The 24,772-nt window shown below is 33.2% G+C and overlaps 2 protein-coding genes across 4 annotated transcripts; both read right to left on the bottom strand.

Annotated features, from left to right (window-relative positions):
• Nucleotides 1-8,261: 8,261 nt before the first annotated feature.
• On the bottom strand, nt 8,262-14,679 carry LOC130808734 (probable pectin methylesterase CGR2). 3 transcript variants are annotated; one of them, XM_057674210.1, is made up of 7 exons: nt 14,455-14,679; nt 12,109-12,292; nt 11,884-11,923; nt 10,969-10,998; nt 9,366-9,740; nt 9,189-9,244; nt 8,262-8,596 (listed from the first exon to the last, which is right to left on the bottom strand). In XM_057674210.1, exons 2-7 carry the CDS (start codon nt 12,229-12,231, stop codon nt 8,444-8,446), a joined length of 777 nt encoding a protein of 258 aa, XP_057530193.1. In that variant the 5' UTR covers nt 12,232-12,292; nt 14,455-14,679; the 3' UTR covers nt 8,262-8,443. The 3 variants fall into 3 exon arrangements, with proteins under 3 accessions (XP_057530193.1, XP_057530194.1, XP_057530192.1); XM_057674211.1 differs by having other exon boundaries at nt 12,109-12,289; XM_057674209.1 differs by having other exon boundaries at nt 12,109-12,295; nt 14,455-14,678.
• A 958-nt stretch (nt 14,680-15,637) lies between these two features.
• Nucleotides 15,638-23,417, bottom strand: LOC130808352 (GTP-binding protein At3g49725, chloroplastic). Its single transcript, XM_057673830.1, has 13 exons — nt 22,670-23,417; nt 20,603-20,667; nt 20,442-20,507; nt 20,229-20,318; nt 20,011-20,123; nt 19,047-19,115; nt 17,885-18,029; nt 17,729-17,784; nt 17,597-17,647; nt 17,438-17,492; nt 17,294-17,350; nt 16,558-16,677; nt 15,638-16,441 (listed from the first exon to the last, which is right to left on the bottom strand). Exons 1-13 carry the CDS (start codon nt 23,046-23,048, stop codon nt 15,992-15,994), a joined length of 1,716 nt encoding a protein of 571 aa, XP_057529813.1. The 5' UTR covers nt 23,049-23,417; the 3' UTR covers nt 15,638-15,991.
• Between the last annotated feature and the right edge of the window lie 1,355 nt (nt 23,418-24,772).

The raw sequence follows: 24,772 nt of genomic DNA, 5'->3' as shown, positions 1-24,772 counted from the left end.
GATGCCCGAAAAAGTGTCTGATCCCCAACGCAGGCACAATAGGGGAACCTACTCCATGCCTCCGTGTAAATAAACGGATAAGCAAAGGTCACAGAATAGGTACCCTATTCTGGTCGAGTAGCTTGGGTAAGTCTCATAGGAGGGGGGAATAGCATGTACAAAATCCAACTGTTTGGCTGTCCTCTCAGGCAAATACACCTCGACGATATCAAAACAGGTGATACCCCCAATGAAGGCGGTGCGTGGGGTGCTCATTTAATTATTCCCAAGGAGAAGTAATGTATGGAGTCCATTCCACCTGCTTACAAGCAAAATTAACTTAAAATAATCTAAAATTAAAATATACAGTATAACAATGTGTGATGTCATGTACAAAACCTGTGTCTCTGTCATGGAGTCTAATATACTCCTATAGTCTCTCAGCCTGCTGAGCTAACGAACTGGCTTCTGCATGGACCACATCTCCGCCCTCGTCTTATTAGGCATATCAGCATGACGAGGATGGGGGTGGAAGGTCGGGAAGTACTCGTAGATCCATGTCTGTAACAATATAAGATAACCAGTAATAGTCTAGCACCCAGTCCTAGATGCCATACCTAGTTGGCGATACAAATTCGCCATAGTCAATGCACCCTAAGCAATCTCATCCTGATCGGCATTCACAGTAAGTATAGGGTGAGGTCGCATCACAACTCTAGTCTTATCCACCAGCAAGCCTCTTAAAAAACCCTTTCCTCTTCCTTGATTATCAATCATTTACTACAATTTTGATAATTTAATTAACTATTAATAATAAATTAAAATAATAAAATATTACGTTAAGTTAATTACATGAATAAAAAATAATAATTAATTAACATATTAATTCATGATTGGAAACGATTACTTAATTAACAATAATAAATTCCCGTCACTAAAAAGGCTATTAAGTTAGTTTTAATTACATTAATAATATTAATTTAATAAACATTTAATAATATAAATTATTAACAAATAATATAATTCATACATATTAAACATTTCAAAATTATAATTATTAAATTAATAAGTTAAATTAATAAATATTTAATTAATATATTATAATAGTTAAGAGTTATTAATTTAATATTATTATTAATATTAATATAATTAATTTTCAAAAAAATAATAATAATAATAATATTAAATTAATTATTATTAAAAAATATAATTTATTAACATAAATATTAATTATTATCAATTAATAACATAAAACGAAAAAATTCAAAAAAAAATAAAACAAAAATTCTTCGAAGCCCAGTCGCGCGCGACCCAACCGCGGATCACGCGAATGATCCGCGGTCCAGTCGCGCGTTTTGCGCGACTAATCCGCGGTTGGGTCGCACGTGACTGGGATTGAATAATTTTTTTGTTTTAATTTTTTTTTTTGAATTTTTGAATGAAATTCGATTAGAAATTACCTTAAATTGTTGTTCGGGATTTAATTTTCTTAGCATTAGCTCTACAAATTTTAAGTTTTGATTTAGTGTTTTTAGAGTGATAAAAGTGTTATTGAGTGAGATTAAAGTGTTTTATACAAATTTTATGTCCAGGGGCATTTTCGTCTTTTCATTTAAATAGGGGTGATAATAAAATAAAAAAGGTGACGAAATTTAAGGATTGGGTTAGTCAAACTCCTACATAGAAAGTTGAATCAAAACATCACTATACTCTTTTAAACATTGACTATCAAATATACAATACTATTCCCCATTTATATTTGTAATTAAAAGTGACACAAGATTACTCTATGTCTCTATTTGTGAGATTAAAACTGAATGTGATATTTTTCTGTTAGGGCCGTTTCTGATCATAGGCAAAATAGGCATTTGCCTAAGACTCAGAGTTAGAATGAGCCCTAAAATTAGAAAATGCCAGTTAATGAAGTAGACACTTAAAAATTTGCAATTTATGAGTAGTTCTTTTATCATTTAAGAATTATATGACAGTCTATATTTTTTATGCTAATTATAATATATAGGCTTCGTATTTGTTATTTTTCCAAACACCCGTTTTAAGTTCGGAATCTCCCCTCCACAGAAATGGCTAATTTCTTTCAATTTACCTAGGGTCATCTAATGCCAGAAACGACATTGTTCTCTGTATAATATGTCACTTTAACTCAATAACAAATTTAAAAGGATATTTGAAAATATTAGTCACAACAATTAGAGATTGTGATGTTAACTTTATAGATTTCATTGACAATTTGGTGATGCAAAAAGAGAAAACTAAGATCTTTTGAAACCGATGGTTCGATATATGTTCCTTTCTTTTTGGCATTCGTGTACCGTCGAAGTTTATATAATGTCGAGCACATCTCTCAAATTCTTCAAGGTTTAGTAAATGTGGGACAGTTGGTAATCTCAGACTAACTTTTTTGGACCAACAAAATTCAAAAGGGTTGCTTGAGCCTTAAAGGAAGCTACATGGGAAGTATCCTTCAAGATTATATTGTATTGGAAATAAATAAGAGGTTTGAGTAATTACTACTTGAACCTTTCTACCAAATTGAGCGCTACTATAAGAGTTCTATAATGTAACAAGTCCAATTTTTATGTGTGTATGTGTGTAATGTGAGTGTCTATCTTAACATTTATGAGTTCTAGAGAAATGAAAAAATGGTCCTTGTTTACAAAATTTATGAAATGTAAAAATAAATTACATCATCTAAATTGCTAGAGAATTCTTGTAATTTAAACACATTAAAGTTGTCAATTAAGTGTTATGTGTTGTAGGTATTTAGGTTATTTGTTGTAGGGGTTAGGTTATGTGTTGTAGGCGATTAGTTTATTTGCTGTAGGTGTTTTTCTTATGTGTTGTAGGTATTTTTGTTATATGTTGTAGGTGTTTAGGTTATTTGTTGTAGGTACTTATGTAATATGTTGTAGGAGTTTATGCTATGTGTTGTAGCTTGTAGGCGTGTTTAGGTTATTTGATGTAGGAATTTATGTTACATGTTGTAGGTGTTTATATGTTTACTTCAATATACAAAATACGTACTAAAAGCTATAGTAAGTGTTTTGTGAAATGTGTGCACGTCATAGGTGTTTGTATGTTTACTTTGATAATGATAATACCATAACAAATACAAAGATTTAATAATTAAGTTTATGTTGTAAATGAATTAATTTTATAAAATAATATCATTATTCATATCAGTAAATATTTATAGCATCCGTGTTTTACACGAAAATCTGTCTAGTATTTTTCTAAAATAACTTTATTTTTTGACTCAAATAACTATAGGGTGTTGAATTTTGAAAAAAAAAAAAAAACTTTCCTGAAAACCTGTTTTCCAATATCTAATTTGACAAATGAATTAAAATAAATTTAGGTGCTAAGATGCCACGTGTCCGATGTTGGTTCTGTATTGGACTTCTTTGTAAATAAATAGATAGATATAGATAGATATAACATATTATAATATAAAAAAATATATTACAATATATAAATTATATAAATCGTGCATGACACAGGTATTTATTTAGAATCATATTAAATCTCAATTTGAAATAAATATAATATAAAAAATATAATATTACAATATATAAATTATATAAACCGTGCATGATACGAGTATCTATCACATATCATTTTAAATCTCAATACTCTTAAATGCAACATCTAAATTATATTTCTAAAATCCTCCAAAAATGCAACTAGAAAAAAGTAAAATTCTAAAATTAATAAGGAGCACTATATATCCAAATTATTTTTTATTTAAAGTCAATATGAATTTAACACAAAATTTAAAGTATTGACCATAAATAACCTAACCTACCTATATACATATTAGAAAAGTTAAGATGTGACAATTTTGCTATTATTTTTGTGCATGAAAATGAACTATCTTGAACACAATGTGAGAGACCATAAAACCCCTCAATATCTGTGATGTTATGCTCTTATTTTGTGGAAGGGGACATCTAAGTTGAAAGCAAACATCTAAAGCATTGAGCATTTTCTTGCTTAACTTTGAAAAACAAACACAAATTAATACTTCATAAACATCTAATAATGAATTTTACTTTGAAATCAATCCATTTAAAAAAAGACATTTCCTTAAAACTACAATTTGATGTAAATTCAATTTAATTAATATATATATATATATATATATATATATATATATATATATATATATATATATATATATATATATATAATTTCAGATGTTACAAGTAAATTAGTATTTTGTATCTAAAACCAAAAAATAAGAGACCATAAAACACCTAGAAGTTGTAGATGCCATTCTCTTATAGAAGGGGACAAAACCATGCTTGATTTTGGTTCTTATTCTCTTAATTGAAGTAGGGCCTAAACCCCTCATCCCTTCCGCTCTAACATATACTCCTACTAAATTCTCTTTTCAATGAAATATGAAATCCTCCTTAGCCAAACATGTGGGGTCTCATTGGTATGCTAATGTAATATTTACAAATTACTAAAGATTATGAACAAATATGTGGGGAATGATTAATGAGAAGTAATCAACTCCATTATATATACTACTATATCAATAGAAACAATTGATCATGAGGAGTAGCTTATTTTCCAAACACTATTGCAAATCCATGCCATATCTTTTGGGAGAAATTTTTTGAATGCAATCAAGGAATATGTTCCTTTATTTGACAATCATTATTATCTAGATTTTAAATTATCATAACTATATTATTACTCTACCATCAATTTCTTTTAATTTGTACTTGATTTTTGTTTTGAGTTGTTTAATTTACTTTGTGCTTTTTTTTTTTCTCTTTTGATATTGATTCCCACAACGTTCTTTTGATATCACCTACAACTCATTCACATTTTAATGTCATTGTTAACCCAACTAAATATATCAACTAAATATTTACACATATTAGAAAAGAGTGCAAATCAAATGAGACAGTCGGATTATTATCATACATTATGATAACATTATTATATTATTATTATTATTATTATTATTATTATTATTATTGTTATTGATGAACCATTATCAAATTATGTCATAACATTATGAGAATTTCTTGTGTTTAATTTATAATATAATCATTCTATAGACTTGTATAAGACCTTTTTCTTAATCATGAATTATTGAAGAAACTAATCACGTTATTAGTTATTTAAAAATATTTTTAAACTCAATAATCATTTGTTACTAAAATGACGCAATTAGATCATAATAAGATTTGATCACCCTAATTATTTAAAAAAGCTTCATTTAAGTGGTTCAACTACATAAATGATAGAGTGGGAGCATGTAAGAAGATGATGTGCATTATTAGGGTGGTTTGTTTTATCATTGGTTTTAATAATTGGGTAATGCAGCTGGTCTAGGATGACCCAGCCTCAATAAGATCCGGGTGGTCCTATTTGCATCTTGACCAAGTTTTCATCACATGCCATGTAATGGTACTAATACTAGAACTTATTGTTTGTTTGTTGTGTTTAATTAATGCATAATTTAACTAGGTTTATTAGTCTAGTTAAAAGATTGTATCATGGTGAAACCATTTTAAATGAAAATTTATGTAATTATAAAGAATAGGAAAATTAAAAATTAATAATCCAACCTTTGTTCGCCTACCGTAAATAATTTCACATTTAAATTATAATAATTCAACATTTGCCCTTACTTCATTGTGAATGTCTTAGCTTGCTGGCAGCATACCTTATTATTATCCATTATTACTAATATGATGATATGTTGTAGCAAATGTAAGGTAAATGTTAGAATATTCACAGTGGCTAGATTGGTGAAAGGTTGAAATGTCGTCATTATCATCGTACCCAGTTTATCCCACCCATAGAAAGCTATGATCAAGGTCCAGGGAGGGAAGAATAGTGACAATCCACGCCCAGAATGCAGTCAAAAAGTCCCTCGACTCTAGATTGATCCTCAGAATGATAGGTTCCTACAATGAAACAGAGTGAGCAAAACTGAATCCGTCAGTTTACATCTTACGATACAAGCTTGCCCCTTAATCATAAAATTAGAAGAACATTACATAAGTGGTAAAATTTTGGAAGCTGCTAAATTTAGCAAGTGCTTAGTGAGCAATCTTGAATTACAGTCTGAGGAAAAATCTATTTGTAATACTGAAGAACCACAAGTGTATATATGAATGTGGGTCATATGATGTCTTCAACAGTTGAACCTGACAACCCATATGATCTATTACTTCATGGAATAATAAAACTGATGAAAATGAAGGTTGATGTCATACTGACTGTTTTACTGAACCCCAACTAACACTCCATAGGTGGGAGTCACCTAATGGAATCAGAGTTTTGAAATTTTGATTAGGAAATAGGGAACTTAATATACTGATACTACCTTAGATGACAAATTATCATATCCTAATTGCATGATAGTACCAAGAGAGTTACTTCTACATTCTATTAGTGTATTTGTTGGTGATCTCCATTAAAGGTGGGATCTTTATCTTGAGAGCTTGTGTGGGGGGCTGAATCAATAAGGTAATCTTGATTGATTAATGACATACAACTTAGTTTGAGGGAAACGTATCTAAGACCTCATTAAACTTGTTTGTATTGTGTTTTGCCTCCATTTTTGTTATCCTATGTTTTTCTTTTGTTTCTTTTCTTGTTCTTCATCATTGGTGAGTTCTAAAATTTCTTTTGAATTAGTATAGTGGTTTAGGATTTCTATTTTACCCTTTAATAATGTTTAAAGTAATGGGCATGTAGTGCCATATTCGTAGGATAGTTGAGATCATGTTTCCATTTGTTTAGCTACCTAGATTTCAATGCTTTCTATTTCTATATGAACTGACATTACACTTGAAATTAATATATGAATGCAAGTAACGAACTTATGGCATTTATCCTCTCTTTTTTCCCCTAATATTTTATAAATGTTAAGGTGGAATATCTTTTGAATCCTCAAGAGATGATATCTTCGTTTCATACATCTCCACCGAGCTTAATTTGGTTAATAATAACGGACATCATCCGACTCCCATGTTCTTTGACACTATCAGATTTCTTGGAAAGATTGAAACAAATAATCAATTTTAACTAAAAAAATAAAAAAATGAGTTTTAGGTAAATTTAATTCTAAAATAAACGTCTTCATGTCTGAGCCTAAGGTCAAGAATGTTCGCAATTATTAACAACGAACAAAATAATTGGTCAAAAAACGTCAAAATTATTTGTAGTAACTGCGAACAAAAGGAGACAATGTCATAACGTTAGAAGGAACGGAAAAAGTGAAAGTTGTGGACAATGTTTTTGTGTTTTTTTTTTCCGTCCCTTCTAAAGTTATAACATTGTCTTCCTTAATTTGTTCGCAGAATTGACTGCGAACAAACAATTTTGACTTTTTTGACCAATTTTTTTGCTCGCAGTTAATAACTGCAAATATATCTAACCTTAAGCTCGGATATAAAAACGCTTATTTTTAGAATTAAGTTTACCCAAATTTTTTTTATTTATTGTTTTTATTAAAATTGCTTAATTGTTTCAAATTTTGGACTTCTTCATGTATAGCATCTCCAATTCCCTTTTGAGATTAAATATTTGCATTAGTTTTGTCTTACAATTGCTATGTCCATAGGAGATATGTTGCACTATTACAGATTTGGTTTACAAATAGTGGATATCTCCAATATTAAGCTAGGTTATTAGCCTCGCAACCAGGGGTACGGTGTTTAATGGACCCGGCTACATTTTGAGCCCTTATCTAGCTAGTTTTTAGAATGGTTTTATAAAGGTCAGGCCAAAAACGAGTTATACTATAATTAAAATGAAACGGGTTATAAAAAGACTTAATAAAGGCCGAAAACGTACCTTTCTAAATACATAATTAACGTATAATTTAAATATTATAAATGACAATGTCAATTGAATTATTAATATTTTTTCAATTTAATTATTATAAATGACAGTTTAATTGTTCTAAATTGATAATGGGGATTAAAATAATTTTTAGTAGTAAATATGGGCGGGGTTGGGCCGACCGGGCTGAAGCTCAGCCCATTTTAATTATAAAGGAACCTTATCCGGACCGGCTCATATTTACTCAAGCCCGGTCCAGCCCTTATCCAGCCCATTAAACACCCCTACTCACAACTAAAAAAATAACCTGATGTCTATGTGGGGATGCCAAAATAGGCGGACATGTGCGATATAAACTCTTCATATCCATATCCACCTAAAATTTTCATATAAACCGCATACCCACCACCCATGACATATAATAATGGGAAAAAGACTAGAAAGCAATATGGATTAATCGTTTTGACTATGGAATTAATAAATATCATACCTTAGTTAATAAATATTGAATGTATGAATGTATAATATCATGGATAAATAAAACAACAAAAGGCGATTTGAATCAACATTAAACTACACCAACTAAAAGTACTACACAACAAAAGGTGTATTGTCTCTCTATGTTTGTTCGTCAATGAAATGAATTGAGGTGGAAAACTTGGCAGCTTGGCTTGTATGACAATTTGGTGCAAGCCTGCTCAAACTTCTCCGCAGCAGCTTCGTTCACCTCCAACCCAATCTGAACGAAGAAACGCACCCACCAGGACTGACTGCGCATTTTAGCCTGTGGCAAAAACAGTTAAGATATATATAACTGTCACTCTGAAGAATTACTTGATATTCCGCATCTCACTGAAATAAAGCATCAACGGCTATCCTATATTAGCAAGAATAAAACTTAGACCTCGACCTAATTTTATAAGCAAAAGACTCAGACAAAAAAAGGAATATCAAAAGCCCATGAAACGTCACAAATTGTGAGAGACAATCTCTCCGAAAGACACATTAGATTTATGGCTAGATAGCCCAATTAATGAAAATTAAAGAGAAAATAAGAATGTGGGCTTTGAGGTCGTCTCTTTGAGAGACGGTCTCTCACAAGAGTAGCTGACGAAACATTAGTTCAAAAATGCACTTCCAACTGTTCGGCCTGTCGGAAAATTACATATAATTGCACCTAACCGAAAATACGTCAATGACATGCCAATACTCTAAGGCCAAGTGATTTCCGCCAAGCAGCGTTTAAAAAAGATGCGATTACTTTATTTGAGATGATTCCTAATCAAATTTAAGTATATATTTTGTTTTTGATGTAAACAAAAGTCAAAACATAAAATAAATCACCCATCACAGAAGCAGAATCATCGAACACTCACCGGGCGTCCAAACTTAGATAGCTCTGTAACTCTAGCTCTCTGCTGTCCAGGATAACCTACACAAGTAAACATACAGAAAAATAGACTATCAACAAATTAAGATATTCGATACTTGGGCCATTTGTTAAAATCCATCAAAAGATTCAAACAAAAGGAGAAAAAAGAATGTCGACGAACCAGTAAATATGACTAGACCATCAGAAGCCACTCTTGCCAACTCGGGAAGAGTTTTATTTAGATACTTTGGTGAGAGGTAATCTAATGCGTCTGAGACAATAACCAAAGAAAATGAATCGGATCTATATGGCAATGGGAATTTGATATCAGCAACACGCACAATGGCTTTCCGCACAAGATTTTTGCAGTTCGAATCTGGATCCTCTAGGTCGTATGGTTCGACGCCCCAAGCTTCAGTATCCTCTTCTTTTAACAGCTTAGAGACTACTGAACAGGTGTCTGGCCCAACGTGCAAGACCTTGTGCATGCCATCACCATAAGCTTTCTTCAGAAGAGGTATCGCATTCTGAAGTTCTAGGGTTCCAGAAAATTCACCTGTTCAAGAGCAAAGAAAAAACATTTGGAACATATTACTTCATTCACAAGAAAGGTGCAAAATAGGCACAGTAGACAGTAATAGGAAAATACAGTTAAAAAAGGGATTACTCTATAAAGTACCAGTCTTGCTATCTAGGCTGGAATCAGTGGCAGATCCAGGATAAAAAGAAGTGATGTCAAATAAGTTAAAAAAAATTACAATCACAATAGAATAAATTAAGGCAAAACACGGTTCATACGTTTTGAACCCTAGTCATTCATTTGAAAGACAATACACTAACAAATTTATTTAGGGTATATTCACATGTACAACTTGATTTTACTTTGAATTTAAGGGATGTCAACTGACTACAATAACTACATACTAGATCCAACCATGGCTGCAAGCCTGCATGTTATGGGGTCGCTTGGTACGGTGATTGTACATATAATGGAATGGAAATTGCTAAGGGAAATGTAATTTATTTCCACTCAAATTTGAGTAGTAACAATGAGGAATAATGGTTATGATTGGGAAAGGGATTGAGTTACCGTTTTGTCAAATCAAACAAGATCCAGAAAAATTCATGATTTTCAAGAAAAATCATCAAAAAAGTATATTTAAACACAAATCTTAAGCTTCCACTTATAAATTTCTTAGGTATACTATTGAATTTTTGTGGGATTAAAAGAAGTTAAAAATGCTAGAAAGTTCAAATTATATAACATAAATTTAACTGAAGAAACTCAAAAAGATTTTGGGAAATTTCATATGGTGACCCTAAGATTTTGGCTTTTCCACGTGGTAGCCAAACGTTTTTTTTTAATTGCCGTGGTGACCCTAAGCTTTTAACTTTTCCACTCAATAGGCAAAAGGTTAAGGTTATTGTTAAACTTACGTTATTATCAACCATCATGACGATTTTTTTTCATAAAGCGGACGTCACGATCACTTATGGACATATTTTTTGAAAATTTGTTCGAATAGAGTAAACAAAGAATTTAACCTTTTGTCGACTATATGAAAAAGTTGAAAGCTCGGGGTCACCATGTGGATTACAAAAAAAGTTTGTCTACTACGTGGAAAAGTCAAAAACTCAAGATTACTGCAGGCTTCCTTTCTAAAATGGTCTCTAGCATTTTTCTTAACACAGCCTCTATATTTCTCAAGCGTTAAAGCACATTAATCAAGGTTACCAACAGGACAAAAATGGAAAACCAGCTACAGATAAGTAAGGAAATCTACCTTCAATTCTGCTAACAATCTCTTTTTTACCTGCAACACACAAGCAATTTAGTCAATAATTAGTCATACAAGAACCATTTAAGGAAAAGAGGAGTGTGGCTTGGTTGAAGACTGACTACAAAGCAATCGATAAGGTAGCGGAATTAGGGAGGAGGAAAGGAGACATGAAAGTTGTCGGAAATACAAGAAACAATATCATACAATCAATGAGCCAATAACAGGCTTATATCACTTACTCACCAATCAATCCGATAGCGGAAAAAAGAAGAAACGCGCGGAAGTATTTACACTTTGTATTTGCTTATTTGGATAAGAAGACTGGATATCTGTGAGCTTACTTACAAGACTAGTAGAAGATACAGATGAGCTAGAGGATAAACAAGCAGCTTGCTGGCAGTAAAGAGATTTAACTGGCCAACAGTAAAACGGTAATTTGGAGTCGTACATCAATTTTTACTTCTAACTGGCCAACAGTTCGAGAAGAAAGACATTAGAAGATTTCATTTGCACAAGGAAACAAATATGGGCCTATGAAACATGTTCACTCCATCAAAGCACTAAAAATAATGAGCTTTTTTAAATGGGCAAACAGAAGCTAAAAGAATAATGGGCAATCGGATATTTGCTTCAATATGATCATGACATAATCATTAATGGAAATGAAGGGAATGCAACATACATGTGAACCAATCTACAAGGAACAACATCAAGAAAAAGGAAATACTGAAATACGTCAATTGAACGTATTCACCAGACCAAAAGGGCTAAAAGATAGAAACTGAAATTGCAGTGTTTAAATTCAGGACTAAACCAGACTAGAGACACGAGGACAATTGGATATTTGATTACCGTGATCATGTCACAGGAATAGGAATATACTGTTATAAAGTAAATTAGGGCAAATGCGAAACGCACCTGAGCCACTGTATAGATACCCAAGAATAAGAATTACACCCTGCAAACAGAAAAAATACACACAAATATTAAGGAAATTCAAATAAACATGTTTCATTTCATCTTAACAAATATGTAGAAGTAAATTTAAAGTTTAGTCGATAAATATATCAAACATCATGGAAAAAATCATGTTCAAAACCAAAACTAATACATTGAAGCAAGGAATAAAGGGCTGTTTTATACCAGCGCCACAAGGGTAATCGACACCAAGGGAGACGAGCGTGTCTTCGATGGAAATGCTCCTACAAGAGGAAACCCTCCATTGCCTACCAGACGGCGAGTAAGATTTACAGGTCTCCTTGACATGATTTCTTGTTTATTGTAAAATATCAAATGTATTTGTATGGAACTGAAACCAATATACCTGCTACTGAAAAAAAGATGAAAAAAGAAAAACTCAGCATGGGATAGGTAGAAACTAAGCTAAACACATCTAGGAATGAACTATGATTAGATGCAAACACAATATGTAATTAAATCATATGAAAGACAAGATCTTTGATTCAAAGAAAGATAATCATAGCTCAAATGAATTACAAACTATTTCTATGACATCCAATTGCTTTAGATGATGTTCTAATTATTTTCTGATTTCCCATTAAAAGAAGAATATATAAATAAAAACAAATCAATACATAGATAATTTGCATACATTATTCTACTAAAACAAGCCCAAAAGTTTACTTCCTACAATCACTAGTAGTTATAAATGGATATGGGGTGTTTGGCAAATGACTGACACCTAACTAGCTAATTTTATTGATTGGTTTGACCAATTGATTTTAAACCCAGTGTTATAAGCAACTTGTTTAACAGTTTATCCATAATAATAATAATTTTACCAAACACCAGCATTGGATTGTTTGGCCACTATACCCTATTACGCCTTTCGTGTGGGTCGGAACTTACCCGACAAGGAATTTCGCTACCTTAGAACCGTTATAGTTCCTGCCACTGTTCACCGGGGCTTCGGTCGCCGGCTCCCCTGTCATCAGGTCACCAACTTCCTTGACCTTCCGGCACTGGGCAGGCGTCAGCCCCCATACATGGTCTTACGACTTTACGGAGACCTGTGTTTTCGGTAAACAGTCACCCGGGCCCGGTCACTTCGAACCCCTTTGTGAGGGGCACCCCTTCTCCCAAAGTTACGGGGCTATTTTGCCGAGTTCCTTAGAGAGAGTTTGTTGGGATGAGTTATCCCACATCGATAAATTGAAAAGGGTGTGCACGCTTTATAAGCTATTAGAGACCTTCTTCCCATTGCCATATGGTTTTGGAATGGTATATATCTCCTTGGCTTATTGGCTTATGAAGTGTGTGCACTTGTGTCCCCCCGTTAATATGCTGGCATTAACAGTAAGTCCAGCCTAATTTAACATGGTATCAGAGCCGATGATTCGATCAATAATTTAAAAAAATGGTAGGTTCAAAAATAATGGCGTTCCTACCGATTACTCCCACATGCGAACTTGACGGGGATTCGCATGTGAGGGGGGTGTTGGGATGAGTTATCCCACATCGATAAATTGAAAATGGTGTGCACGCTTTATAAGCTATTAGAGACCTTCTTCCCATTGCCATATGGTTTTGGGATGGTATATATCTCCTTGGCTTATGAAGTGTGTGCACTTGTGTCCCCCCGTTAATATGCTGGCATTAACAATAAGTCCAGCCTAATTTAACAGAGTTGTCTCGCGCCCCTAGGTATTCTCTACCTACCTGTGTCGGTTTCGGGTACAGGTACCCTTTTGTTGAAGGTCGTTCTTTGTATCAAAATAAGATAGAATTGCCCAATAACTTATTTTGCCAACACAAATTCTTGTGAGAGAGACCATCTCTAATTAGACCAGTCCATTATATATTTTTTTTAAAATATTATAAGTAGGCATTAAGAATGATGTAAGTAGACATTTAAGATATTGATATATCTCTCAAATAGACGATCTCTCAAGAGACTAGCCGTTTTGCCAAACACCCCATAATGTATCTTAGAATCAGAAACGCAATCCTTCACCGATCAATAGCCTTTTTTTAAGTGATCGATTAAAAATACTAAATGTAAATGTAAATGGGTTAGCCCAATTGAGATATCTCACTACCAGACCATTAGATTGTCTCATATAAGAAATTGTGTAGCCATATGGGGTAGGCTAAGAGATGAACAGGGACAAACAGGTAGGACTTTATCCGAGGTAAATGGTACATGCTGAGATGAGACAAGACCCGATTCACTTGACCAGTCAATAAGTCGTTTCTCAGCAAGCAGAAAATTGAATGCTTTGAAATCAAATACAGCATCACAGATCTTATCAAATAAGAAAATTAAACAACAAAGATACGATTTTTAATAGATTTACTACTAACTATTTGAACATAAAAAAAATCATTTTAGAATAAAATTAGAGCAGAGTCAGATCCAAAAAAGAATAAAATCAACAATCAATCACATAATTATTGGAGTAACAAGGTATAAACAATTGTTAATTACAAAGAAATACCAGTAATTACAAGAAAAAGGGTAAAAATTACCTATAAGATCAGTGAATATGACACAACATTAATCAAACCCAAGAATGGAAAAATTAGTTTGCATGCAGTATGATCCAGATCTACTTATAATTCCTAATTTGATAATGTGGAAACAAAGATGTGGGTGAGTGAAGAAGAGGGAAAAAAGAGATGTTATAATGACAGAGTGTGTACTTCTCAGTTCTCACTAACTCACTTACTGTCTTACTGTCCAATGTCCATTTTGCTGTTCAAGCTGTATTTATGAAGATTAGTGTCGGCGTTGGACCACTTTCTTCCTAATTGTTAAAATTATTTGTTATTCCTCATTGTACTTAATTTTTATTTTGAATTATTTAGGTTGTTTTGAAGTTTTATATTTTTTTTTAATAGTATGTCTTTTTAATTTTCTTTTAATTTTATTTATAAATTTATTAATTCTTTTATTTTCACGATCCTACTTTATATATTAATTCATAAGTCTCTGTAAAATAAAGAAAAAATTGACATTGTTTTTGTAATATTTCAATATTTGTCTATTTTTTGCTGTGAATAATTTAATATTTGTCTTTTTTCACATTAAATATACCCTATTATTATCAATTATTAAGTAATATGGCATGTTGTTGAAAATTGTACGACAAAGGTTAACTTATTAGAAAAAAAAGATTGAAGGGGCACTTATGTCCTTGTCTCATCAATAGGAGTTTGACAATTGTTAAGGTCTTGTACTACTAAGGATATCAATGTAATTACGAGGACTAGTTCTTGAAGTACTTTGGAACGAATTAGAATTGGACATTATTAGAATGATTTTATTGTTGAGGATTAGTGGGGTTTTTTTGGTGGAAGAACAAGTTGAGCCTTAGACAAGCTCAAGGTAGGGTATTTTTATCTAATTTTGCGGTATATTAAGATGTGCATTGAAATTTGTTCTTTAAAAAAATACTCTAAATAATGCAAATTTTTATAGATTTTTGTACAATAGCACTAAGTTTTTATTAACCATGAATATTATCAACTTAAAAGATATTTGCCTAGAATAACGTTAACATTTTTTTATAATAGGTTATTTAATAAAAAAAACAAAGGTAAATCAATAGTTAAACAAAAGTTTGTATTATTTTAGAAAGTTGGCATTATTATGATTAATCAAAAACTAATATTATTGTAAAAAAAATTAACAAAAACTTATACAACATAGTTTTTTCTTTGTTTTTAGGAAATATGGTGATTTATTGCCGTAGATAGAGAAGAAAACAACCCAAATGAGGAAGAAAAAAGTGGTAAATTTTGCATTTTATTGCAACAAAAACCTGTAACTTCTCTTATTTGTAGGTGATTGGAGTCGTCTGAGTTCAAGAATTGCTGATCCATCTCCAGGAAGAGATGGCTAGGATCTCCTCCATGTCGCAGGTGTGCCGGAACAATTCATAGCAGACTACATTGACGTATTCGATTCAAATTTTTCACTACAACAAAGCAGCTCAACATCACACAACATTATTCCTATGCACGCTAATCGTGTCCTAAAATGAGGTAAAAACTACGCGCTTCACTATTCCATGGCAATTCCCATCTTCTCAGGACTAGTAGGCCGCCATTTACGATCAAATTCACTTCTCTCCATCACTCTCTGCGACTGCTGTACCTTGTCGTTCTGCATCAGCTTCTCATCAATGAGCTGAAGCAGCTCCTGCAATCCTACCCCTGTTACTGCTGATGTTTTCACATCGGGAATGTTTTTACTTTCGGGATGAGAATCTGAGATTGGTTTGCTTTTCTGATTATCCAATTCCATTGGAACCATAGAGGCAGAAAGCTGCTCACCCTCTTCTTTCTTGCTAACTTCTGGTATAAGCCAGTTAATCGAGTGGTCATTTTGTTTCTGTATTGTATCTTCTTGCACTTGTTCACCCGCGATTTCATCTTCATCCTCTTCTAACTTGAAATCATTTTCATCATTGAAATTTTCCAATCCAGCGTCTGTGTCTTCTTGAAGATCAATCTGAGTTGAAAATTAAGTTAGGAAGTACAAGATATGATGATCTTAATCATTCAAATTTCAAAAAGAAGAAAAAAAAAACGAAGAATAATAGTGGGCATATTAAGGGATGGAAATACCTTGTTCCAAACCTCAATCATGTCTTGAATTTTTTTGTCTGAAACACCAATTTGTTGCAGCACGTCTAATACAGCTTGCCGTTGCTCCTCCAGGTTTGGTGCACTTGAATCTAGCACATGCTGTATAGTTTGCATATCATCATACAATTTCATAATTGTTTTAAGTGAAACAAACAATTTCAGTTTGCAATCTGTCCCATGTTTCACTTCCCACTTCTAAGTGAAGCAGAGGTAAATGGAGGGAAGGGAATTGGAAAGAAGAGCATGGAATATTTTAATGGAAAAATTGACATTAATAATCCAACCTTTCACACATCTGCTATGAATAATTCCATCTTTAGATTATCTTTTAATAAATCAACCATTGCGTTTAGTTTGCTGTCAGCATACTAATTGGGTATGTTGATAGGAAAACTAAGGGCAACGATTGAATTATTAAAAATAAAAGGGTATGCTAACAGCAAAATAAGAGCAAAGGTTTGATTATTACAAAATAATCCAAAAGTGAGATTATTTACTAAAGATGGGTGAAAGGTTGGACTATTAATACCATTTTTTCCTATTTTAAATGAGAAAAAAAAAGTGATCTTGCTGAGAGAAAGTGAACCTAAAAAGTGATTTTTTTTTTATGGAACATGTGGGAAAGGAAAGTAAGATATTGAAAATGGGAAGGAGGGAATATTAGAATAACAATACAGATGACACTGCAGAACATGGTTCTGAGAAAAATACACACCACAAGTAAATCTGCTTCAACAACTTCTTCCAAGGTAGCATGGAAGGCTTCAACTAGCTGCAGAAGTATGAACATTATAATTTGAGTAAAAATGGTAGTAGCAGGCATTCAAAAAAGTATATGTTGTCTGCCTTGTCAACTCACTTGAACAGGCAAATCTGATATAAATCCCACTGTATCGCTAAGTAGAACCTTCATCCTGAATACTTCAATAGGTTAGCACTCAAGTAATATTAATTCATCATATACTCCACAAGCAATTAATGTACATAATTTTGGAACACCATATGCAGCATATATTACCCTGATGGCAGTGTCACGCCTCTTACTCTTGGGTCGACTGTCGCAAACAATCTGCACACATTGGAATATCATGGATATAGAAAATTGCACCATCAAATATAATAACGGAAAGATCTTTCAATTTAAGTATACCTGTCATCTCGATACAGATCACTGTTCGAGAGAGTGCTAACTAGTGTAGACTTTCCCTGAAGTTGAAGACCTATCCAGTTAGAACCGTGAAAATTTATTTTGGAGATGAAAAAGAAAGAAAGCGAAATTTATTTGCAAGAGACGTAGAGCACTGACAGCATTAGTGTACCCAACAACAGCAACAGTAGCAAGCCCTGGCGCATCTAAAATTCCCTGCTTTCTCCTACCAGCACGTTGTACTGCACGTGTTCTACGGACATCTTCAATTTCAGCCAGAAGGCGCTTCCTTCTTTCTGAGATTCTGCCATTAGAAGTCTAATTACATTTATTGCATAAAATCAACAACATGGTCAGAATTTTATCTGACCAAAATTGACCATTTTATCTACACAACCATTTGTAGAGTACTACTCAAGCACAAGCATGTGAAAAAAACCACACAACAACCCTAGGACTCAGGAGCAATAATACATATTAATGATTATCTACAGCTGAGGGAAGCATGAAGCCCTTCTACCCAGGAGCAATAATACAACTTCATGATAATCTACAAGAGTCCATGGATGGCCAAGTCACTCTAGCAACATACCTTGATCACACCAGTATGGTAGAAACAAGTACTATACTAAAGTAAATCCAAGTTTTGACAGACTAGTTCACTAAGAAGCCAATAGTACCCTTACGGCCCGTTTGGTTAATGGTACTAAATGGTGGTAATGAGAAAGATTTATAGTGTAAAATTTCATCAAAAGTTCCATATCATTCCCATGGTAATGAAACTTTGATCACAAAAAAGTTTTTTTGTTTACAAATTTCCATTACCACCTAATACCACGTCTCCCAATGGAAATGCATTGGAATAAATTTTATGAAGAAAATGAGATGATTGGAGTTAAACAAGCATAGCCATCAAGGTATCCAAGAGATTTTTCAACTAAAATTACACTAGTTTTTCATTCCCATTACCACCGTTTATTATACCTACAAAACGGACCATTAGTCCTTACTAATTAAGAATCTAAATTAACGAAGTTTCCATTTTCAGCTACAACGCTGCTTTCGACAATTAACATGGACCATAGGAACTAAAACAAAACCGACAATCCAACAAGAAATAGCCTTTTAAACCATTTTCTGTAAACTATTGTGTTGAAGCAAAATGATTTTGTTTAAAACAATTCAACATGTATGATTTGTCAATATTAAATAAAGGCAAGATGCCTACTGCATTCTTCATTGACAAATGCAAGTATACAACAGCTGTGCAACAAAAAAGTAACAGTTGAAAAGTCATGAAACAGTGAATTCAGAAGGAAACCTTCGGCGTTGAAGCTCCAGCTCAGTTTCTCCAGCACCACTAATAAAACCTCGTCCACCACTTCCTCGTCTGTAATGGGTAGTCATGCAGATCAGAAAATGTATTCAAGAACAGACCACCAATTACACTTAAATTATGTTGAAAGTAGTGTAACAAGTGAACTCAGATGTATTTCACTAAGATGATCAACTGAAGCTTAGTGCTCAATAACATCTGTAACAAAATAGCTATTGAAGGGGCAGCCTTCAAATATGCTCACAATGCCTAAGAAAATGGAATATGCGGGGGGAAATGTTCATCAATAAGACATAAAAATGTTCAAGAGAGCTCTAATCATCAGACTACCTCATGAAGATTGTCTTTTAATCTGATTATCAATGATCCTATGCAGATTAAGATAGTAAGATTAATAATCCAAATTCAACTCAAATGAGTCTACTTATGAAGAAAAAAAGTCTCACTGTCCTAATCAAATTGAGCAAATTGTTATTGTGGAGTCTCATGAGTTTTACTCTCTCTCACTATAGCATCACACAGCATTTTGAAAACCATATATCAACTTAGTTTCCTATAAACATCTGGCTTTATAAAGTCATAAAAACATCAGAGCCCAAACCAAATTATGTAAAGGTCAGTAATCTAGTCAATGATGTACAGACGACAGGATAAAGAGTGGTATAACAGTGTAAATTATATTTCTCAAATTTCTTGCAGGTTTAAAATGGTAGTCATCTTCTTATTGCATAAGAATGGAAAATCACCCTCTACTACATGCTAATTCAGATTCACATAGTCATGAAAATTTGAAGCCCAAACAAAATATCCAAAGTCTCACTTATATAGTCATAACACAAAGTAAATAGTTGCCCACTTGCCCTACAGTGTACACTGTATTTCTCAAATTTCATGCAGGCTTAAATTCATAAATTCATTTTCTTATGTCATATAATGAGTCGAAACTCACCCTCGACCACTCACAACTTCAGCTTCACCTCTTGTTCCAAAAGTGTAACGCCCATCAGAACTCCGTACACGAACAAGCCTGCTCTTCTTATACATTATAGCTGCCAACTCAGCCTGAAAGTCTTAGATTGATCATAAATAATCCACTATTGACAAAACAGTTTATACATGAAAGAGAGTATTGCAAATCAAAGGTCCCTTAATCTGTAATAATTCTACCTGCAGTTTTGCTTCCTTAGTATAAGCATGAGCATTGAATATCTCTATAATAAGCCCCACACGATCTAAAACAGGTTTGTCCCAAGCCCTCTGCAACACACAGTAGATTCTCACCCATCACTCATACATAATAAACTCTAAGTTATCCATAGTGGAACACTAGGTGCAATTTTTTATTCAAAAAAGCATACTCTTAAAATTTCAGTTACTTACTTCTAGATTTCTCTGCTGAATAGCGGAGAGTATAGCATTGACAAATACAGCATCCAATTCACCATCCTACACCACCATAACAAGAATACATCAAAAGTTATCAATCTAACATATGAAGCAGTAAAGATGGAACTTGTGCAGGCATCATAAACGTTTCTTGCCTTCAATTCGATGGCGTGTATATGGCACTTTATGTTTTCCACTGTCCCTGGTCCAAAGTATGTATCTGCGCATTTTATCTAGTCAAAGAAGGAATCCACAGAACTATATGGAGTGCATTGACAAAATTTTACATCGTTAAACATCTTAAAACCATATTCCACTAACTTAAGTATCAATGTCAAACTCAAATACAGGAGGCCTATTATTACAAAGTCTATGTATGCACTTCCCCCATCCAAAAATAGTTTTCATGATGTTCATACGTTTATTGAAATCCATATAAAAGACTGTCGTGACAATTTAGAATAGAAATAATCTCGTAAGGAGCATCGACTGAAATGCCACATGCAAATTTTCAAAACCTTGTTACCAAGTTAAGGACGAAAAACCTTATTTATAGCTAAACAAGCCTAAATAAACTTGTTGCTAGCTAAGTTACAAAAAGATTCTCATTCTAGAATATTCCCTATATCCTCAACTGATTTCTGTTATGAAAATGCCAGCTCACTTCTTGTGCTTGTGATACACAATTGTATGCTTCGTGTGATTTGCAAGTGTGACAATACCCTCGGTCATGTATTCTCTCTCTACTTTCTTCCAGACTTTAATGTTTAAGGGCCCCTTACATAAATCCTTCATCGTTGTTGATTGAGTAGCTTTATATCCTTTAAACACATGTTAAATATAGCACATTACCTTGAGGGAAGACATAGCCAAATTGGTTGAACTTGTAAATTTTGTGTTCTTTGTTTATTGCATTATTCTATACTTAAATTAATTGTTTAGGCAATATTAGATCCTTCATTTGGACCGGTAAAGACCATGTTTCAAAAGAATTATGTCTTCCTGTATCGCATATAATGGAGGCTTAAGCTTGAGAAATATACTCAACTGGAATCAAGCAGCAAATTCTAAAGCATATGTGGAACTTCACTACAAAATAGGATACTTTATGGGTCAAATGGGTTAACTGCTACCACATAAAAGGTAAGGTCATCCTCTCACTCCCCCCCTCCTATTTATGCCTCATGGTCAATCAAGAAGATCTTGAAGTTGAGCCACCTTGTGATTAATTGGAGAGGCTGGCATTGTGTGCTTGATTATCAAGGGCAGTTTTCAATCAGCAAAGATCAGGATTTGATCCTTGGTCCATGAGATACTAAACCTTGGGGGTCTATGGTCAAAAACTCTCTGTCATGGAAACTATGGAGAGATTTAAGCACTGGGTAGCTAGTGATAAATTCTGCAAATCATAAGTGGATGGAAGCAGTTGAACTCATCTTTTCCACATGTGAAAATGCCTCAAACATCCGATCAAGGGTTTTCTCCTTCCTCTGTACTCTCTGTAAGCTTCTAAGAGGAAACCATCTACATGGCAAAGATGAACAGAAAGACTACTCCAATGGCCAAGTTGCTCTGTGCGTGTTGGACTGAGCTCATTTATAGCATCTGGAGACGGTGCAACCAATCTCACTTTGATGGCCGTTCTAGCACCTCTCCTTCGGTTGCTAAGATAGCTTAAAGGCTATCCTCACTGTGTAATCTTTGTTCTCTCTTGCTGTTGTTCGTTTTGGCATGTTGGCACCGGCCATTAGTTCATCTAGGTAGCTCAGTTACCCGATGATTGTATTGGGCTTCGCCAACCTCTGCTTATGAAATCCTTATTTGACAACAAAAACACTTCTTATTTACCTAGCTTTGCTTATCCGCTCAATTCATAAAATTATGCAACCCTAATTTTCATATCCAAAGTCCACCACTCAATTCATAAAATTATGCAACCCCAATTTTCAAATCCTAAGTCCACCCATAGGTACCATACATCAGGTAAGAATATATTGCTGCTCGTTCATGACTGCTTATCTTATTTTATTTATTTAAGTTTGCGAAAAAAAAACAAAAATTACATAGCAATACACAGCTACAAAGATTGGGCAAAATTGAACACAAAATGAAATCGACATGGTAGCTAAGCAGTTTCCGTGTAAGAAAAATCCTACCGACCACCCGAATAGGGTAATTTGAATGAGAAACAAAATTGAATCAAGAGAAATAAGAAACAGTACCCGAGCGGCTTTTTCCAGGGCTAGAAAGTGGATTTTGAACAACAAGATGAGGTGGTGCATCTTTATGACTCAAATCAGTAGAAAAATACCCATCTCTTTGTCCATCCAGAGAATTAGCCAAGTTAATAGCCTCCTTAAGCTTGGCTTTGTAATGGGCATTTGGTCGAACACGTGGTTGAACCACCAAAAGTTTGGGCGGACCCCGATTCAAGTCTTCCTCAATGGAGTTTCTACACAAAGATGGGGTGTGAGTGAAGGGTGAGCATTGGATTTTGAGCGATATGCAGTAATGGGATTGAAGGAGTGAAGCTTGTAGTTGTTTGAGGTGTGATCGTAAGAGGGAAATCCCTCTTACTGCTAATTGATTGTTGTTTATCATTGTTATCGTCTCATTTTTTGTATGATTTCTTGTCTTCTGGATTTTGATTGATGAAGTTTGATGGCACTTACAACTACAACTTACAAGCAAAATCCAGCTTCTTCTTCCTCTAGTCGCCAAATATTGCTTCCTTTAACTCAAACATGTAGCAGTACTTGATTACCATTTAATGAAAGTTCTCATTCTGCACGCATCATAAGATTTTATTATTTTAAACCTAACCTCTTATCTAGAGCCTAGAGTTGTTATCATGTGGATTACGAATTCGAGCTGGTTTAAAATTGGATCATATGTCATATTTTAAATTAAGTTAAATTAAGTTCGGTTATAAGATCGGAGTTATTGGATTTATTTAAAGCACTTGTACTCAAATCTCTCGAATTTAATGAGTATAGGGTCAAATTGCTCTAAAAATAATTTGTCTTTGCAGAATAAGTACCCCCAATGACCTATTGATTGTATTTTCATCTAATAAATTCAAATCAATATAGAATAAGTCTAAAATCATATAGTTTAATAAAAATATTAGAAAATTTCAAACGTCATATTCACAAAGTTTGTTAAATAGAGGAGCAAAATTGGTTGATACTGGCATACTTGACAATTGAGCTTTACCAATCTTTACAAGTAAATATCAATTATGCACTAACTTTAATTGTTTGTCATATTTACATGTTATTCTTGTAAATCAATGACAATTGGCCTCCTTAAGTAGACTTTTAGGTACGTTTGTCTAATTGTTTGGACAAGAAGAAGGCAACTTCTTGTCATGCTTTCTTCAATTTTTATGTGCTCTTCCACTGCATCTACATATGTTCAATATGCTAGCATTCTTAATGCGGCAACACATTTTTAAATTGGAGAAGCATCTAATTCTCTTAGTGAATTTGGACGTTTTTGAAAGAATGAATCCATATTTACAACGCCTTCTATAATTTAAAGGAACAAGGGTCGACTCATGCCAAATCAATGTCGAAACATAGCTTCCAAATGTAGTGGACGCTCAATAAAGTAGTCGCTCATGAGTCTCTCCTCAGCTTCACCACGTTTACGATAAATGAATAGCCATTTTTCTTTGAGTAGGTGGTGATCTAGACATGGGTTCAACACACGTATGGATAAAAATGTTGAATTATGTGACCCTCTTGTTTAAATACTCTAGTTCATAAGTATTATATTGGTCAATGCTTTATTAAAGTAATTATCGTCACCTGAAGAAATAGAAGAACTTGTAGAAGTGTAATTGGAATTCATTAGATTTTTTGTATAGCAAGGGTTAAGAGATGTGGTGCTTGATGTAAAATGAATGATGTTATACAAAATTGGCTCTTAGTAAGTTTCATATTATAGATATTTTGAGATAAGTTTGTAAATAAAATTTCACAAGATAAGATAAGATTCTAAGATAAAGTTTTACAAGATAAGATAAGATTGTAAAATAAAATTTCAGAAGATAAGATAAAATTATAAGATAAAGTCAAAAAAAAACACAAGGGATGCATCCTCTTTTCCTTTCTAATTTCAATGTCTCCCTTTACAACAATGAAATACTTCCTTCATTCCACTATACTTGCTAGATTTGACTTTTTACGCAATTTAATGTGTTATTTTGATCATTTATATATTGAACTATATACGTTTAAAAATTATAATAACGTAAAATTATGAAAACATGTGATTAGATGATTCAAAAAAAATCCCACTTGTCTATATTTTTTCTAACA

Source organism: Amaranthus tricolor, chromosome 3 (genome assembly GCF_026212465.1).
Source record: "Amaranthus tricolor cultivar Red isolate AtriRed21 chromosome 3, ASM2621246v1, whole genome shotgun sequence".
NCBI classification, from domain to species: Eukaryota; Viridiplantae; Streptophyta; class Magnoliopsida; order Caryophyllales; family Amaranthaceae; genus Amaranthus; species Amaranthus tricolor.
The sequence above is the reverse complement of the archived record's forward strand: the minus strand, read 5'-3'. Positions and strand labels throughout refer to the sequence as shown.

Excerpts from the sequence above, each read along its gene's own strand:
- LOC130808734 (XM_057674210.1), bottom strand. The coding sequence starts at position 12,231 with ATGTCAAGGAGACCTGTAAATCTTACTCGCCGTCTGGTAGGCAATGGA. Across the intron at positions 10,999-11,883 it reads GTATCTATACAGTGGCTCAG|GTAAAAAAGAGATTGTTAGC; the intron begins GTGCGTTTCGCA and ends TGTGTGTTGCAG. Across the intron at positions 8,597-9,188 it reads TATCTAAGTTTGGACGCCCG|GCTAAAATGCGCAGTCAGTC; the intron begins GTGAGTGTTCGA and ends TTTTTGCCACAG.
- LOC130808352 (XM_057673830.1), bottom strand. The coding sequence starts at position 23,048 with ATGATAAACAACAATCAATTAGCAGTAAGAGGGATTTCCCTCTTACGA. Across the intron at positions 20,124-20,228 it reads CTAAGGAAGCAAAACTGCAG|GCTGAGTTGGCAGCTATAAT; the intron begins GTAGAATTATTA and ends TAAGACTTTCAG. Across the intron at positions 19,116-20,010 it reads GAAGTTGTGAGTGGTCGAGG|ACGAGGAAGTGGTGGACGAG; the intron begins GTGAGTTTCGAC and ends TACCCATTACAG.